Genomic DNA, 16,319 nt, shown 5'->3' with positions numbered 1-16,319 from the left:
AATAAGTAAAATGAAAAATCAGTTATATATATTTATTTGTTAGGGAATACGAGTCTAATTTAAGTAACTACCATCCAGAAACATTTAAGTCTTTAAAATCATTTAAAATTACACTCAACTCAGGCCACATTAATTTTTTATACATCTATTTTATAAATAGCTCTAAAATGTTAATTACATCATGTTCCTTGCATTTTAATTAACCAAAAACAAATTATTTACCAAACCACTCTAACTAATTTTTTTTTTGACAAAATTACAATTTTAAATTAATATTTTAAAATAAAAACCAACGATTTTTTTGACAAAATTACAATTTTAAATTAATATTTTAAAATAAAAATATTATTATAAATATTTGATATTTTTTATTTATTAATTCAAAATATTTTTCTCAGTACAAATACTTTTAATTAGCAAAGTTTATTGGTTTAAAATTTTAACCACTTAAATTTAATTTTGAATAAATTTTATTAATTTCAAATAAATTAAAAAAAATATATTCTGCCTGAAATAAATATTCAAATTGTTCCATGTTCCTCCACGTGTACGAGCGAAAAAATATTTGCTCTGAAAATATGATCCCCCTTCATTTTAGGCTTTATTTTGCACGTGAGCGAGGCCGAGGCCAACACTCCTCTTTGTCACGATCGATCCGGAAAGGTGGTCGGAGTATTCTCGAATCTCGTCCCGTCGGCCCTCTGAGCAGAGATGTGGCCACTCAAATTTCCGCCACGTCGCATAACTAAATTTTTCCATCCGTGTGATTCCCTTAAACTAAAAGGTACACGAATCCGTGGGATTCTTCTCACAGGCTAATCTATTGAAAGCCTGAGGTGGACCGTCTACTCTCTCTGGTTCTGGCAATAGCTGTAGCTTGCTATCGTTACTTCTACCAATGGCGAGTAAAGGATTCGAACCCTCGCCTTTCACCCGCATCCGCAAGGTAACCTTGAGTTTCAGGCTTCAATACTTCACACAATGGGGCCAGAATTTGATGATCTGCGGGTCAGATCCCGCGCTGGGAGCGTGGAAAACGAAGCAGGGACTGCGAATGACGCCTCGTCTTCAGGCCGCGGATGTTCTTGTTTGGCATGCAACCCTCACCGTCCCTCACGATTTCTCTTGCAATTACAGTTATTATGTCATCGACGACCAGAAAAATGTTCTCAGATCGGAATCCGGCAATTGCCATGCCTTTGTTCTCCCTCACGGCCTCCCAGACGGAGCCTCTGTCGAAATTTACGATCTCTGGCAGGTATCATTATTATTTCTACCTTTCGATCTTTTGTAGAATTGGAAAATAATATCCCTAACTTTGCTGCACCTTAAATTCGATTTGTTGACAAATTGGTTCAGCAATGTTTCAAAATTAGGGTTAATAATTTGGATATATTAACTTTGCGGATTGTCTCAATAATGTAATGCTTTGTAATAATAATAATTACTACTATATATCATGTGATATTTGCAGCAAGTTGGTCCCCCAATTTCCAAATCTCAATGCAGGTAGTCAGCTTGCAACCTTCATATTTGAGTGGTGTGTGTATTCTGCCAAATTCACTTTGGAGTTGCACCTGGTCTCCTAAAAGTAGTTTTTCCTATTTTTTTTAATTAAATTATATATTATCATATGCCATTTCCATAAGTTTGCCCTGACACAATGTCAGACTATCAATTTACGTACTTATAACATTCAAATTGGAGTGGGTGTCATCTATTGGCCACACCTCGGTCTGGAGCTAAGGCATGCAAATGTTCAAGTGAACAGAAATCGGAAATCGCCCAAGCTTATGAAGCTCGTAACTTTTAAAATTTAATTAATAATTTTTTGAATCTGGAGTCTAGAATGTGCAGTATGACACATGAACTATCAAGCCATCATATCGTTGGTTCGTAACTTGTAAGTTGTTTAAAGTTTTGGACGCATATCAATTTAACAATATGCCATATTTAAGATATTTTGTCTTCGTAATTGTACTGTGTACATTGCACTTGCTTATTTATAAAGTTGATATTTATGCAATAAACTAGTCCTACACCGTGCTTGCTTATTTCTAAAAGTTGATATTTATGCAATAAACTAGTTCTAACTTCTGCTCTGCACTTAATTAATTCTAAAAGTTGATATTTATGAAACAAGCTAATTCTTCACAGTACAATTACAAATTCAAAATATCTTAAATATGGCATAGTGTTAATTGATATGCCCAACATCCAAAATTTTAAACAACTTACAAGTTACGAACTAACAGCATGATGGCTTGATAGTTTGTGTGATATGTATGTGTATATGATGGCTTGATAGTTTGTGTGATATGTATGTGTATATGATGGCTTGATAATTTGTTCATCCCTTGAACAATCTAGCTGTTTTGGATTGCCCTTCCTCCATGCCCTTGTTCCACTATATTAGAAACTTGTGCAACGTAGGTTGCAAGGCATAAGACTGGAACCCCCCCAAAGTTGCGGGGTTGTGGGAAAGACCAGCAATTGCGGACCTGGAGTCCCAAGTTGCAGAGCTAATCAAGATTGCAATCCAAAGTTACAAAAGAGAGGACCCGTGACTCATGTTGTGGAGGAAAATATCATGTTGTAGGAACTACAGATTGTGCAACTCAACATTGTGAGGTCCTAAGACCCTTAACAACTCCTCCTTATAGAAAGGACAATTTTGCAAGAATATGAGGACTGCAAGAACACACTATATGTTGAAAAGTAGCGAAGGAATGGATTACTTGATTTGTGCCTTAATTCAAGGAATCGATTTAGTGATCTTCTTAATATGCATGAGTTCCAAATATGAGGACAAGTTCAAGAAGTAGTTTGACTAGTGGGAGTTTGTGGAGGATCGAGTTATCTGTCCTTGAGTGTGAGTTAAATTGGGAACTGAATGTTTAAGTGGGGTTAACCTCCTAAATTTTAGGACGATCCAATTAACTAGTTGTGTTGACTTTTGTTAACTAGAAAAGCTCTAGTCCAACTTTCTAATTTAGAAACTCACTAACAATAGCCAAATCGAAGTGCTTATAAGGAGATCAAAGACACACTTTGTATTTTTTACTCTTGAGCACGAGTTTGTGAGCAAGAGAGCTTGTGGAGGAATGAACCAAGGTTTCCTTGTGCAAATTATTGTGGTGGGCAATTTCTTCTTGGAGTGCCCATAGAAATAGGGAAATTCCGTATTTAATAGGAGCTTAGCCAGTGCTAGGAAATAGGAGGTTATTTCCTAAGGATTTGCACTAGGAAATCAAAACCTCTAGCGCGCATAGGAGGAAGCAGATCAACGATCAAGCAAGGGTTTTAGGCCCAGGACAGGTAGGAGAATCGTTGTATTTTTATATTGAAACAAGCTTGTATTTGTATCAGATCTATTGCTCAGTTTTCCTCAATAAAATTCTAAAGCAAGCAAGGATTTTCCTTGTTGGGTTCCCTAGAAAATTGTTGTGTTCTATTGTGTGATTTTCTGCTATTTGGTAGAGAAATTCTCAATGTTACCAGACTCGGAATCGGCAATAAATCGGCGAGGCAAAAGAGCGAAGAGTTTTAATCGGATCGGGAAAAAATCGGCAAAAAATCGTTGAATTCATTAAATAAGAATATACACATATATTGAATTAAAAAAACCATTTTTCATTAATATTGGGTAAAGGCATGTCCAAACAATGCATAATATCAATAGATGTCCAAAACATCATGAATAAATAAGTATCTCATATATGTTATGAGTCCAAAGTTCCAAACATGATCCAAAGCACTTTGTCTTGAGTCCTTAGAAGCATATGCTTCTAAAAGTTTACAAAAAACTGCATACTAATCAGAAAAAAGTCAGCAACTAAGAGTCTAAGACTCTTAAGAGTGAGAACTAGAAGCGACTCTTGCTTGTCGCTTGCTTGTTACCATCCACAAGCATCAGCTCTATCTTGTATCAAAGGGCTCACAATGTATCACAGTCAACTTGAAGATTGAATATGTCACTATTTTATGAATGCCTCTGAAGATATATCATGTTGTGCCATCGAAGCTTTCTACAACAAATGATAGTTTCTTTGTTTCTTGAGAAGGGTTAAACAAAGGCCACAGAACATTTAGTTTAGTCAATGATCAGAGTTACCAAGGAAAGCTCTGATTAAGGCTGAGACTAATCATAAATATTGTAGAATTTGATTCAGAGAACTATCTTAAAAACTGATGCTCTACTAGATGTTTGATGATCTAATGATGCCTGGAATATACACTGATGCTTTAAGGTAAGTGTGCTTGTTGCTCAAGTCAGGGTAAGATAAGGCTTCAAACAACCATTATTTCCTTTTGATACACAGAAAGTTTGTTTCAGTTCTATCTCTGTTTTGTTTTGTCTCAGCTCCAAGAATTGCGTTCAAACCTTGATTTCTGTTGTTCCACTGACACAAAAGAAACTGCCTTCGTCCTGGATCACAATATCACTATTAACAATATGACAAATTTCTGTGGTCGCCATTCATCGCCCAACCTAGACCAATGTCAGTGGTCGTTCATTGACCAATATAGACCATTCATCACTCAAAAGATGGAAGAGGTTAAGACTCTGGCCTATGCTACTAGCCTTAATAAGTTAATATTCACCAAACTCAGATCTCGGTGGGACCTCCACTGGCTCTTCAACTGGAATCTGCTCTCTCGTTGCTCTCATTGTTGCTTTTTGGAGTACGTGGTGCTGACTCTAAGCTACTGTATGTGCTGCTAAAATCACAATGTCACTGCGTTAAGGCTGTTATATACATGTGACAGTGCTATATTTATACATGTGACAGTGCAGGCATTATTGTTGTATGCCATCGCAGTTATATGTATGGATGGAGTCGATGGACTAGCCGACTAGGCACTCGAGTATGACATCACAGTTATATATATGGCATTGCCGCATTAGCATCTCTGTTCTTCTCTGCTGTATCGCATCACAGTATCACGATTCACATCTATATCTCAGACATCATTATATATAAAGTTAAAAGGAATACCGAATACGTCACCGTTCACGCAGGTTACCTCAAGGCTGAAGGCTCACGCAGGTATATGAATATCTCAGCAATCCGGCTCTGCGGCGTCGAATGCAGCTCTGCGGCGGTGTCGACTGAGGACTCTGCGGCGGTGTCGACTGAGGACTCTGCGGACTCGGGACTATGAAACATTGAAACAACTCACGTAACCGATAAAGTTATAAATGCGTTACACCACAATCCGAAACCCAAAACCCGATAAACCTAAACGCAAAACTGGCGGGACTCGCAAAAAAAACGCAGAATCGGAATAATCGCCATACTCGCGAGTCAAACTCGCGTTGACCACGAGTCAAACTCGGTCAACGCGATTTGACTCGCAAAGATTCAGTTCAGATCGTTTCATGGCCGAGCAGAGTTGGAATCGCGATTAATCGGCGAAATCGCCGATTCCTGTTTCACTGGAAGTTCTGTCTATGAAAAGAAAAATTGTTTTCAGATTGTTCATATTGGTATATCAAAGTTTCTTGGATTTTCTACATGGCATCAGAGCTATGAACATGAATCGATCAGCACATAGTCTTCAAGATGACAACTCACACAAGATTAGGATTGCAAGAGCAAGATAGACTGGATGGATGGCTCTTCAAATTTTGGTGTTTGGAAGGTTCGAATATTGCTAGACCAGTTTGGGTTGAAGGAATTCACTGAGAAAGGTGTTGCAGAACCTTCAGATCTAGACGAGTTGAGGCTCTTCCAAAGGCAGATGGCCAAGGCCAAGAGGATGATCCCGGATGGTCTTCGGGCTCATGTAGTCCCTCATGTTGTAGGACATGTGGGATGCCTTAGTCAAGCTCTACCAAAATTCTTCCGAGAATCGGAAGATGGTCCTCAAAGAGAAGCTGAGGACAATCAAGATGCAGAAAGGTGAGTGCGTAATTGCCTATCTCACCAGAATTCAGGAAGTTCATGATGAGCTAGTAGCTGTTGGAGAGCAACCTATGGACATAGAGCTAGTGCATGTGGCCCTGAATGGGTTTACCAAAGATTGGTATACTTTTGTTCAAAGCATTACTTGACAAGATAAGTTGTCGGATTGGGAACGACTATGGAGTGACTTCGTCCAGGAGGAGCTAAGGCTCAGACTAGTCGAGACTTCTAGCGGCAGTGGTAAGGGTTCCAAGGTTGAGAATGAGTAGGAAAATCTTGCTCTTGCAGGAAAAGTGAAAGGCAAGAAAGGCAAAGGGAAGAGCGAGAACAATCAAAAGGGTGAGAAGAAGAAGACGGATCTAAGTGTGATCAAATGCTTCCATTGTCATGTTTTTGGACCCTATGCTTCTAAGTGTCCTCCTAATAGGAAGAAGAAGGGGTCGAATAAGGAGCATGTAGTTGCATCAACTGAGGTAGATGAGTTTGCCTCTTAGTTTGAGAAGGATTTCTTATTGATAACTTGCATGGAAAGCTCAGTAGGGAGCAATACATGGTATATTGATTCACGAGCCTCTTTCCATATGACTAGGAATAGGGAGTATTTTGCCCAGCTGGATGAGAAGGATATGCAGGTGAATATCGAGCTTGGAGATAATGGAAAGTATGCTACCAAGGGAGTTGGTACTGTCAGCTTTAAGAGGGATTCAAGTAATCCTCTTCATCTCAAAGATGTTCTCCATGTTTCATTTTGCCTTATTATGCGGCTAGGATGGATTTCTAGGGTTTGTGATAGCCATGTCACAGGAGTGAGATTACACCATCTGTGGGCCCAGAGGCTTTTTGGAGGAGTTTAATGGGGTCTGACGGGGTACACTTGCTACATTTCACCATCAAGGATAGTTCCACACAGTTCGTTCTTAGTTCTGTTGCATTCTGATGAAATGAGGTTATTATCGAGCCTATTTTAATTATATATGCTCAAGGTGTGATTTGGAGAAACACCTTAGTGTAATCGCTCGTTGGAACCAAGATGAAATGATCTATAGGATGGGATGATGAAAAGTGATTTTCAGTGGTCGAAGAAATCGTAGAGGGGAATTTACCATTTCCTGGATTAAAATTGAATTTAATTAGTCACTTTATTAAATAAAAAAAGGGGAATGCTTAATTGAAGAAAAAAACCATGGAAATTTTAGGGGCTAATGTTCGCAGGTGGGCTAATTTTCCATGATTTTTCCAAAAAAACGATTCGCCAATTTCCATTTTTTTCTAAAAACTATTCGCCCAAATTTTACAATGTAAAATTATTTTACCTTAAAAAGCGCCAACATTATATAGAGACTATTTATAAAATCATTATAAATTTGAATAATTTTACAAATATATCAATAAACATTTTATAGTTTGCATATTAGGGACTAGTGAGATTCACCAATGTTTTTAAACTTCAAGATAATTTTCCATTCTTCAAATTTTCCCTAAAAAAGACCAAAAGGGGAAAGCAATTTAAAATGTCACTTAAATCAAACAAAGGGGAGAACCTTCTAGAATGGAAATAAAATAATAAAATGAAGTGTTGGAAATACTAAGAGGGGGGTGAATCAGTATTTCTTATTATTTATTTATTTATTTTTTTGATTGTTCTAGTGATTGCCAACAACATATATAGATATGTGTATGTATACACAGAACACAGAAATCAACAGCTGAAATTAATGCTTTTATTAAAACTCAAGACAATGCAATGAAATAAATACAATATAAGTATAAATCTGATTGTGAATAGTTGCCAAGCTCCAACTTGGACTTCAGTGAGGCTCCAACCTCCAGAGCACCAACTCTGTTTTGCAGTGGTTCTGCACTTAGGAGCACCTACCCCCAATGACTTCAGTCCAGTTCAGTTCTGAGGCTCCAACCTCTTGGGCTCCAACCCAACCTTGGTATAAACAGGTATGCTGCTGCACACTATTCAGTTGAGGTTGTCTCACTCTTGCTCTCCTGCCTCTGCTGCTTCTATTGCCTCTACAGCCTCTGCTGCTTCTACTACCTCACACTCTGGTTCTTCACCACACCAACAGCAACAACAGTTCTCTGTTTTTATTGTTTTATACATTCTCATGCCTTTGTCCATTTGTTTCCGCTTACTCAATGGCTCTTTGGCTTCCTCCTCGCTCGCTTGAGCTTCGGCTTCCTCAACACTCGCTCGACCTTCTGGCTTCCCTCCTCCATTCACTTTAGCTTCCTCATGTTTACCTTCGATTGATGTGCTGAAAATATAATGTCGTCGCGGAGAAATTGGTGTTTCAGCAACGCCGAAATTGGTGTTTCGGCAAATTTTTCACAAGTGTTCAACAGCTGCGGAAAAGGTTGGTGTTTCAGCAACTTTTCTTCAGGTTTTTCAACAGTGTTCAACAGCTGCAGCAACAACTTCATACAACGCTTAACCACCTCTGCTCCTCTTGGCTCCTCTTGGCTCCGATGGCTCTGTGTGCTCCTCTTCTTTGGCTCTGTCTCCTTCCTTGAATATTGCCAGATTGACATCAATGACAATCTATGTCCAACATAAAGTGCTTCTAGAAGGGCGGAGAGAAATCCATCAAGTCTTTAAAAGGGGAAAGCAAGTCATTTGGGATATCTTGGATTTGGAGTATTTTCTTGTGGAGAGTTTATGGGAACTTGGGTTTTTAGGATTAGAGAGCTCTAGGACAAAAACCTTTGGGTTTCTTACAGTGTTGGACGAAACCCAAACTCATTGTTGAGGAGATTTCATCCATAAATCTCACAAAGCTTCATCGGCATCAGTTGTGAGCAGACTTGGAGTAGATATGTGTCGTGATGATTATTTTTGTGGCAAATTTATCTGAATGAATTTTTTGAAGAATTGTCAAGAGAATAATTTTCGGAAGTTTTAATATTTTATGGGTATTTATGGCTATATAAATAGAAAGTTACATCACATCTTAGGGAAAAGTTTTCGAGGTTTGACTTAGAGATGTGGATACAGGGTGCCAGTACTAGTGACAAACTATCATCAACTCAAAGGACAGGTGGAAATCAAGGAGATATGGAAAATGACAAGTATGGGTTATCTTGGGTATGCTATATCAATCAATGCCTCATATTTATTCCCTTTCTGAATAGTGGAAAGAAATAGGCCTTAGGGAAAGTCACATTGGAGTAGGGGCAAAGGTTAACCTCTTAGGTGAAGTAGAGGAAAAAGATATAATCAAGAGCCAATGATCTGCATTATACTTCCCTTAATGTTAAATAAAAACACATGATTAGATAAATGTTTTAGTATACCTTTTGATAGATGACCCACCTTCCTTCAAGAAGTATGTTAGGTGGGAGAGAGCATTGACCAGAGCATAGGTGGAGAGCTCTGAAGTAAAGCTATCTGTGGATCATCATAGGGCTATTGGTTGGTTGGTTGATCGGTGGGGAGAAAAAAATTCTCCTAGGGGTTACCCATTTTGGTGGGTAATAGAGCCTTGGCATGATGACTTTTCTTTTGATGATGATGATAACACTATTTGGAGAGGTCATGGAGCCCTTTACCTTGATGGTGTCATACTAGAAGAAGAGTGATAGGGTTTGGAGGGCCTTATAAAGGGAGTGCTAGGGTTTAAGAGGCCATACATCACCATAAAGGCCTAGCGAGATGCATCCTAGTTTGGTGGGCATGTTCAATGGATTAAAATATTAATTTCACCTGTTCATACCTAGATGGAGGAAGCCTAGTTTTGGATGGAAAAGGTATATTTAGAGGAAAGATTCAAGTGCTAGAGGCATGGTTGGAGTTGTGGGTGTTCTCTTTCAAGCTTAGTTGCAGATATAATTGCAAGAAGAGTTAAGGGGCATTTCAATGTGAGGCTCTTCATCTTTTTTCTGTTTTCTTGGGTTGATTTGATGGCTAGAAGTTATTAGTACAGATTCGTTGGAATAATTTTTGTAGAAGGAAAGCATTGTTTCCAACAAGAAGACCACTAGGGTTGAGGTGAAACCTCCCTTCATCTTGCTGTAATCATTCTGTTGATTGTTGATCTTGATCCCATGGTTCATTGGATAGTCACTGATCTTGCCATTCCTTTGTTCCTTACATTCCAATGAATTTCTATTATCAGAAACCTTTTCTTTGAGGGTTTCCCCTCTTGTGTTCGAGGAACATCGCCTTAAAGTGGAGAGAGGATTGCTGTGATGACAATGGGCAACCTTCCGAAGTGCCTCCAGGGTTGCACTTGGTTTTGGGACTTTGAATGCGAGTGCAGGGTTGGAAGGTACCAATCTGTATTTGTAATTTTAAATAATTTTGTCAATGAGAGGCTTTCAGTCAAGAGACAATGATTGGATGTTGAAAATTGAGGGGAAGGAAATTGTTGATAAGGTTTAAATGTAAATTTACCATTATGATACTGTTAATTTTAGTCAGAAAATTGATGCGAGGCTCAATGTATTAGACACTCAAAGAAATCTGTCTTTCTGAGAATGCTAAATATTTGATGAGAATACTTTCAGCTTTTATATATTTTTAATAATTTGTGTTGATTATGTTACCTACTTTTGGGCAAACTTTGTCCTTTCTATGAATTGAATCCATTCTGCTGAACATACTTTTGGTAGTTTATGACATTGGAACATTCGTTTTAAGGAATGAGTAAGACAAGTAAAGGTGTCTAGAAAGTGAATTGGGCTTGTGGTTTAGTGGTTGAGAGCAGGTGTCGCCACACTAAAGACCCAGGTTCAAACTTCAAACTCCAGTGGGAAATATGCATCGAGCCCTGGAAATTAAGTTATGAGCAAAATTTGATAGTGATATGCAGCATTCATTCATAAAGAATGTAGAGGTGACTAAAGAATGAAACTGAGCAAATTATAATGACAATGTGTTCCTTTTATCTTGTGAAGGGTCTAACGTTTCTTTAATAAGTTTGTATGAAATCTTATTTTTGCTTAACAAGTTTGACCCTTCGGTACATGGTATTAGTGATTTCAATTTTTTACATTTGGAAGATTCAATCCTAGATGGCTGGAAACTATCTATTGTTGTTATTCATTGATAACTGCTCAAGAAATATGTATTATTTTGGTCATCCATGATAACTAGGTGTGACACTTTTGGAAACTAATGATTTGTCTACTTAAATTTAAAAAAATTAAGTTCTATTCCAGGATGGTTCGGCCCCAGAATCCCTCCTTTCTAGAAGTGCCTTTCGGAAAGCCATCTTTCACCAAGATGAGAATGAAGAAAACTTTGAGGATACCAAAACAAATATTGAAGAAGACCATTTTTCTGCAGAGAATTTCAATGTACAAGGTTAGAACTTAGAACTAGTTTCTCTTTATGATACGAGTTCAATTTCTACAGAGATAATGCAGTCTATATCATGGGTTAATTCTTAGGCTTAGTTACGTCAGTAGTGCTTTATATGAAGTGAATACATTGTTTCTTTTTCCAATTTTCACTAGTATATGTTATTATGCCAACCTTTTCTGACAGCTGTGATTTTTGAGTGATAGATTCTGTTGTTGTTCGCTTCAGAATTTGCTGCCCACGATTGGAAAGGGGGAAAACTGTAAGTTTTAAAATGAACATGTACTTGTCTAATAGTTTAACATATTCATTAGATGGAGCTGGCAAAAAAATTTAACTTTCATTTGATGTTCCTGGTTTTTTCAGGCAATGCAGGTCTTTAACAATTAGTTTTCTATTTTGTCCTAAAGTAAGAAAGTATGTGTATTGCAGGTGTACTTAACTGGTAGTGCATTGGCATTAGGAAACTGGGAGCTGAAAGAAGCTGTTAGACTCTCTTATTTTGGAGATGCTTATTGGCAGGTAGATTGCACAATAAGAAGGGATGAGTTTCCAATTAGATATCCTTTCAATACTGATAATTACATTTTGTATTGTGAGCTATGCTTCAAGTGGTAAGGTATTAATCACTTGTTTATCATCTATCTTTTACGTGTGATGATTTCAACATTCAATGACAACCTATCAGCTAGCTTATACCTTCTTATGGTGTATGCCACACCTGAAATTATCTCAACAATATATCTGAAAAATTATTGATTAATATTAAATTCTATTTGGAATGTGCATGATCATGGACACGGTTAACTTGAGTCGATTTATTTTAATGTAACTCTTTCCCTTAGTATTTTCCTTAATAATTAAAGGCCACATATAAGTATGTTCTTAAGGAAAAGGGCACGAAGATCATTCCTGAAGTTGGTTCTGATAGAGAGCTTAGCTGGGATTCTGTTTCAGGGAGACTGGCTACAATGATTTTTGTATCAGATGGAAGCTTCAGGGTAAGGTCATATGTTTTATAAAATCCTTAAGGAATTAACTTCAACAAATTTCAGTTGAAGAAAAATAATGACAATTATATAAACTGATGCTAAATTTATAGATGGCAATGCTTTCTTTTCTTCTTGCAGGAAACACCCTGGCGGGGTGCTGGAGTTGCAATTCCAGTTTTTTCTCTTAGAACAAATGAAGACATTGGAGTGGGTGAATTTCTTGACTTGAAGTTACTTGTTGACTTGTGTGTCAAATCTGGTCTTCATTTAGTTCAGTTGCTTCCAGTAAATGATACTTCTGTTCATAGGATGTGGTGGGATTCCTACCCATACAGGTACATAGACTGGGGAAGAATTCAAATTGTTATGTGAAATTATAAGCTATCATTAGAATCATGAGTTTATTATTTTGTTGCACAGACTTTTCTGATAAAGACAGTTGCATGATGAATATTTTGGTTAAAACAATAAATAAGATCAGCACGCAAGTTTTTAGTAAGAGATTTCACTAAGATAACTTCATTAACTCTCAAGTTCCTTTAAATGGTTTTTGATTGAGTGGCATTTGCAGCTCTCTTTCTGTGTTTGCCTTGCACCCATTATATTTGAGGGTACAAGCTCTATCACAAAAGCTACCTGGGGAAATAAAGGTATAGATTATTTAAACCTTAAAGTTCTTAGTGAGATTCCTGGTCATGCTAGAGGCTGCAAGAACTGCCATATGGTTGGTTGTTAACGAAATATTTCGAATTACACAGAACCTTATCTTCTTATTTATGTGATTGTATGAGAATGTTTTAACATCTCTCTCATGTTTGCAGCAAGAGATAGAGAAAGCCAGAGAGAACCTTGACTTGAAGGTCAGTTCAAGTAAATGGTGTTTTTTTATGTCAGGACATAATTCTAGGCTGCAGGTGTTCGCGTCTTGATTTCTATGGTGTAGTTTTTATTTGCTGTTTCAGCTTTCTACACATATGTATCCATGCTAGGATTCCTCCATGTATTATATACAAACCTCTATTTATTGGATGATTTTGCACAGGATGTAGATTATGAAGCCACCATGGCTGCAAAACTAGCAATTGCTAAGAAGATTTTCTACTTAGAGAAAGATGAAGTGCTTAATTCAGATGCTTTCCAGAAGTTCTTCCAGGAGAATAAGGTGACTGAAGGAGGGAATTTAGCATAGTTATATTGATAGATTCAAGTTAGTTGATTTATGTATCATTTGCTTATAAAATTATTAGGTATCTTTCATCTTTGTTACTTTGGTAATAGGGTAATGAGTTGCTTGTGAGTGAATTTCTTTCTATGTAAGTTTGTCATGAATTATAACCCTGGATTGTACTCAGGTGCCTAGACAGAGGTGATCACTGACACCGGTGACGATTGATTTAATGTGAAAAAAAGTAGTAGATCTTTAATAGATTGTAAACTAATTATGCTCTGTTAAAAAGCAATTTATTTTTTCTTTTAGACAAGTAGCCATTTTAACACATTGATTGCATCTAATATTATGCAAATATAATAGGTGATTTGGTATAGCACCAAGGAATCATGGCATTCTATGTTTCTTATAATTTTTCTTTCTTACATTTAATTCTTCTCTGTGGCTAATGGACAGGCCTGGCTGGAACCGTATGCAGCATTTTGTTTTCTCCGAGATTTTTTTGAGACATCAGATAATAGTCAATGGGGTCGCTTCTCTAAACCCTCTAAAGCAAAGGTGCCTTGTTTAAACATGATTAGATGTGTTTTATAATTATTATAGTTTTCAAATGCAGTGTAATTGCATTTTCTTATTGACGTTGATGTATACTTTGAAGGTTATAAAATTATTCTGCTATAATCTTGTGAAATGTTAGTGAAGTCGATCAAAATCAATGTTAGGATGAACATTTTTGATTAGAATAACATGGATATTTTTAAATTTGTACATTTGAAAATTTCAAGCCCCAGGTGACAGATGTCCTTAGGATCTCAATCAAACAAGTAGATTTCTGAATTCAATTAGTGCTGAAATTAAATTTCAGATCATAGCATCAATTGCACACTAGCTAGAAATCAAATAGCAGAAGCATAAAACTTAACTTCACACATACAAAGATATCCTCTTTCAAAATAGCTTTTCATTCTTCAAAACCTCCAAACACTGCCCAAAAAACAGCATCACACAGTTACTGAAATCATTCTAAATTTGAGCTTCTACAGGCTGCTTCAACTGCTGAAAAAAATTAGAAACAACAGTTCTTTGGTGTTCAGTCCTGTTGTATAAACTGTATAGCCGCTGTACTGCTTGTGGTACAGATTCCGTACAACCGTATGGATCACCATATTGTTCGCATGACTGTACAGATTTCCATAAGACTGCATGAGATTGTTCTGTATGGCTGTACGGAACTGCGCACTGCTTGGAAACGTCTCTTTCCTGGTTGTTTTCTCTCTCTCTCTCTCTCTCTCTCTCTCTGTGTCAATCTACTCAACTGTTCATGTGTACGTTCAAAGCCTCTGCCTTGTCCTGTCCTTATACTTTTGGTGGAAAATCTATTTTTAAGATTACTCCTAGTCTAAGTCATGCATGAGATACACTTTTAGAAAAAACTGCTCATGTGAAAATTCTATCACTGCAGCAACTGATATACTTTTCCTACTTATTCATCATAAGTTATTCATGAAATTACTTCAACAAACATTAAAATAAATACTGCTGCAGATATCACACCGTAATACAGAAACAAGCATATGCATACATTGACACAATTATTTTGGACTAATGTCCCCGGAAAAACTCAATGTGGGAAACTGGTGTAGCAAGGGAGGATTTTATTATTCAGCAATTTTCTTGTACAACAGGGTGCCAAACTGTCTTACCCACAGATAGACAAACTTCCAACACTTTTCTAAACCCAGCGTAGGCCCTACTGACCTCTGCTACAGCCTGAAACCCTCTGCGTCAGTTTGAAACCCTCTGCGTCAGCCTGAGACCCTTTGTGTCTGCCCACTGAGGCTTTGGGCAGCCTCTCTGGGCCTCTGCATCACTCTTGCAGCCTCTGCGTGGATGATGCAGGCCCTTCTAGCTCTGCGCAGTCTCTGTCGCCTTTGTGTGGCTTCCTTTGGCTCTGCGTCTGCCTCTTCTGTGCTGATATCCCGTCTCTTTGTTCCGTACTTGTTGCCTCCTAACTGCTCTCCAGACCACTGGTTCAATTTCTCAGTAAACCCCGCTCCAGGAATTGAACTGACTGGTCTCCATCAGTGTGTTCTCCAAGTGCCCCTCAAGCCTCCTCTTATACTTTTTCTGTTGACATCTCAACGACCGAGATTAAGTCCCTAATCAATGGCTAAGATTAGATTTGGCTTGATCCATGTCTTTTGGACCAGTCTAACACAGGTTCATATTAATACACATTGATATTTTATTTTCCCTAAGTTTAAACTTTTTAGACTTAGGGAATCCATTAAAAATATTAATTATTTTAATATCTCCTGATCTGTTTAGAATCTGCCCAAACTCTTTCTGCGTATTGGAGATCTTATGTGCCCCAACTTCTCCACCAAATTTCGTGGCTAGAGCACATCCGATGCTACCCCAAATTAACACTCCCTCTTAGCGAGGATTGTGCTCTAACAATACTTCTCACTGAGTATTACTCTGATCATTCGGCATCGGTACCTGTGCTGATGCTAGGTCTTCCTGCCCAACATCCTCTGCATTGTTGCCTTCTGTACTACTGCCCATGACTCTGCTACTGCCACTGCTGCATCTGTACGACAACTTCATTTGTATCCTTGTTGTTGCTAGTCCTTTCTCCCAACACTTCATCTGCACTACAACTCCCTCTGCATCTGTGCTGTTGTTGGTCCTTTCTCCCAACACTGCATCTGCACTACAACTCCCTCTTCATTCATGCTGCTAACACACTACTTCTGAAAGGGGTTCTTTACCATCCCCATCTTTTCCCTGAAGTAGTCAAATTTTGACTTTCCAAGGGCCTTGGTGAGGATATCTGCCACTTGTTCCCCTGTAGGAGTGTAGCTCAACTGTACAGCTCCTCGTTGGACACAATCTCTGACAAAGTGACACTGGATATCAATATGCTTTGACCTATC

General features: G+C 37.8%; 1 protein-coding gene across 1 annotated transcript in view; it reads left to right on the top strand.

Moving 5' to 3' along the window:
• Positions 1 to 626: 626 nt before the first annotated feature.
• LOC149267367 (4-alpha-glucanotransferase DPE2-like) overlaps positions 627 to 16,319 on the top strand; it is a 125,989-nt gene continuing 110,296 nt past the window's right edge. The window contains 10 exon segments of the mRNA XM_089432399.1: positions 627 to 1,258; positions 11,079 to 11,223; positions 11,427 to 11,482; positions 11,653 to 11,780; positions 12,092 to 12,221; positions 12,351 to 12,547; positions 12,784 to 12,862; positions 13,034 to 13,072; positions 13,255 to 13,374; positions 13,837 to 13,938. Coding sequence (XP_089288525.1) covers positions 899 to 1,258; positions 11,079 to 11,223; positions 11,427 to 11,482; positions 11,653 to 11,780; positions 12,092 to 12,221; positions 12,351 to 12,547; positions 12,784 to 12,862; positions 13,034 to 13,072; positions 13,255 to 13,374; positions 13,837 to 13,938 — 1,356 coding nt within the window. The 5' untranslated portion in view covers positions 627 to 898.

This window comes from Pinus tabuliformis, chromosome 6, assembly GCF_031772625.1.
Source record: "Pinus tabuliformis cultivar Carrire ecotype Pingquan chromosome 6, CPIR1, whole genome shotgun sequence".
NCBI classification, from domain to species: domain Eukaryota; kingdom Viridiplantae; phylum Streptophyta; class Pinopsida; order Pinales; family Pinaceae; genus Pinus; species Pinus tabuliformis.
This window is presented reverse-complemented; position numbering and strand designations above follow the sequence as displayed.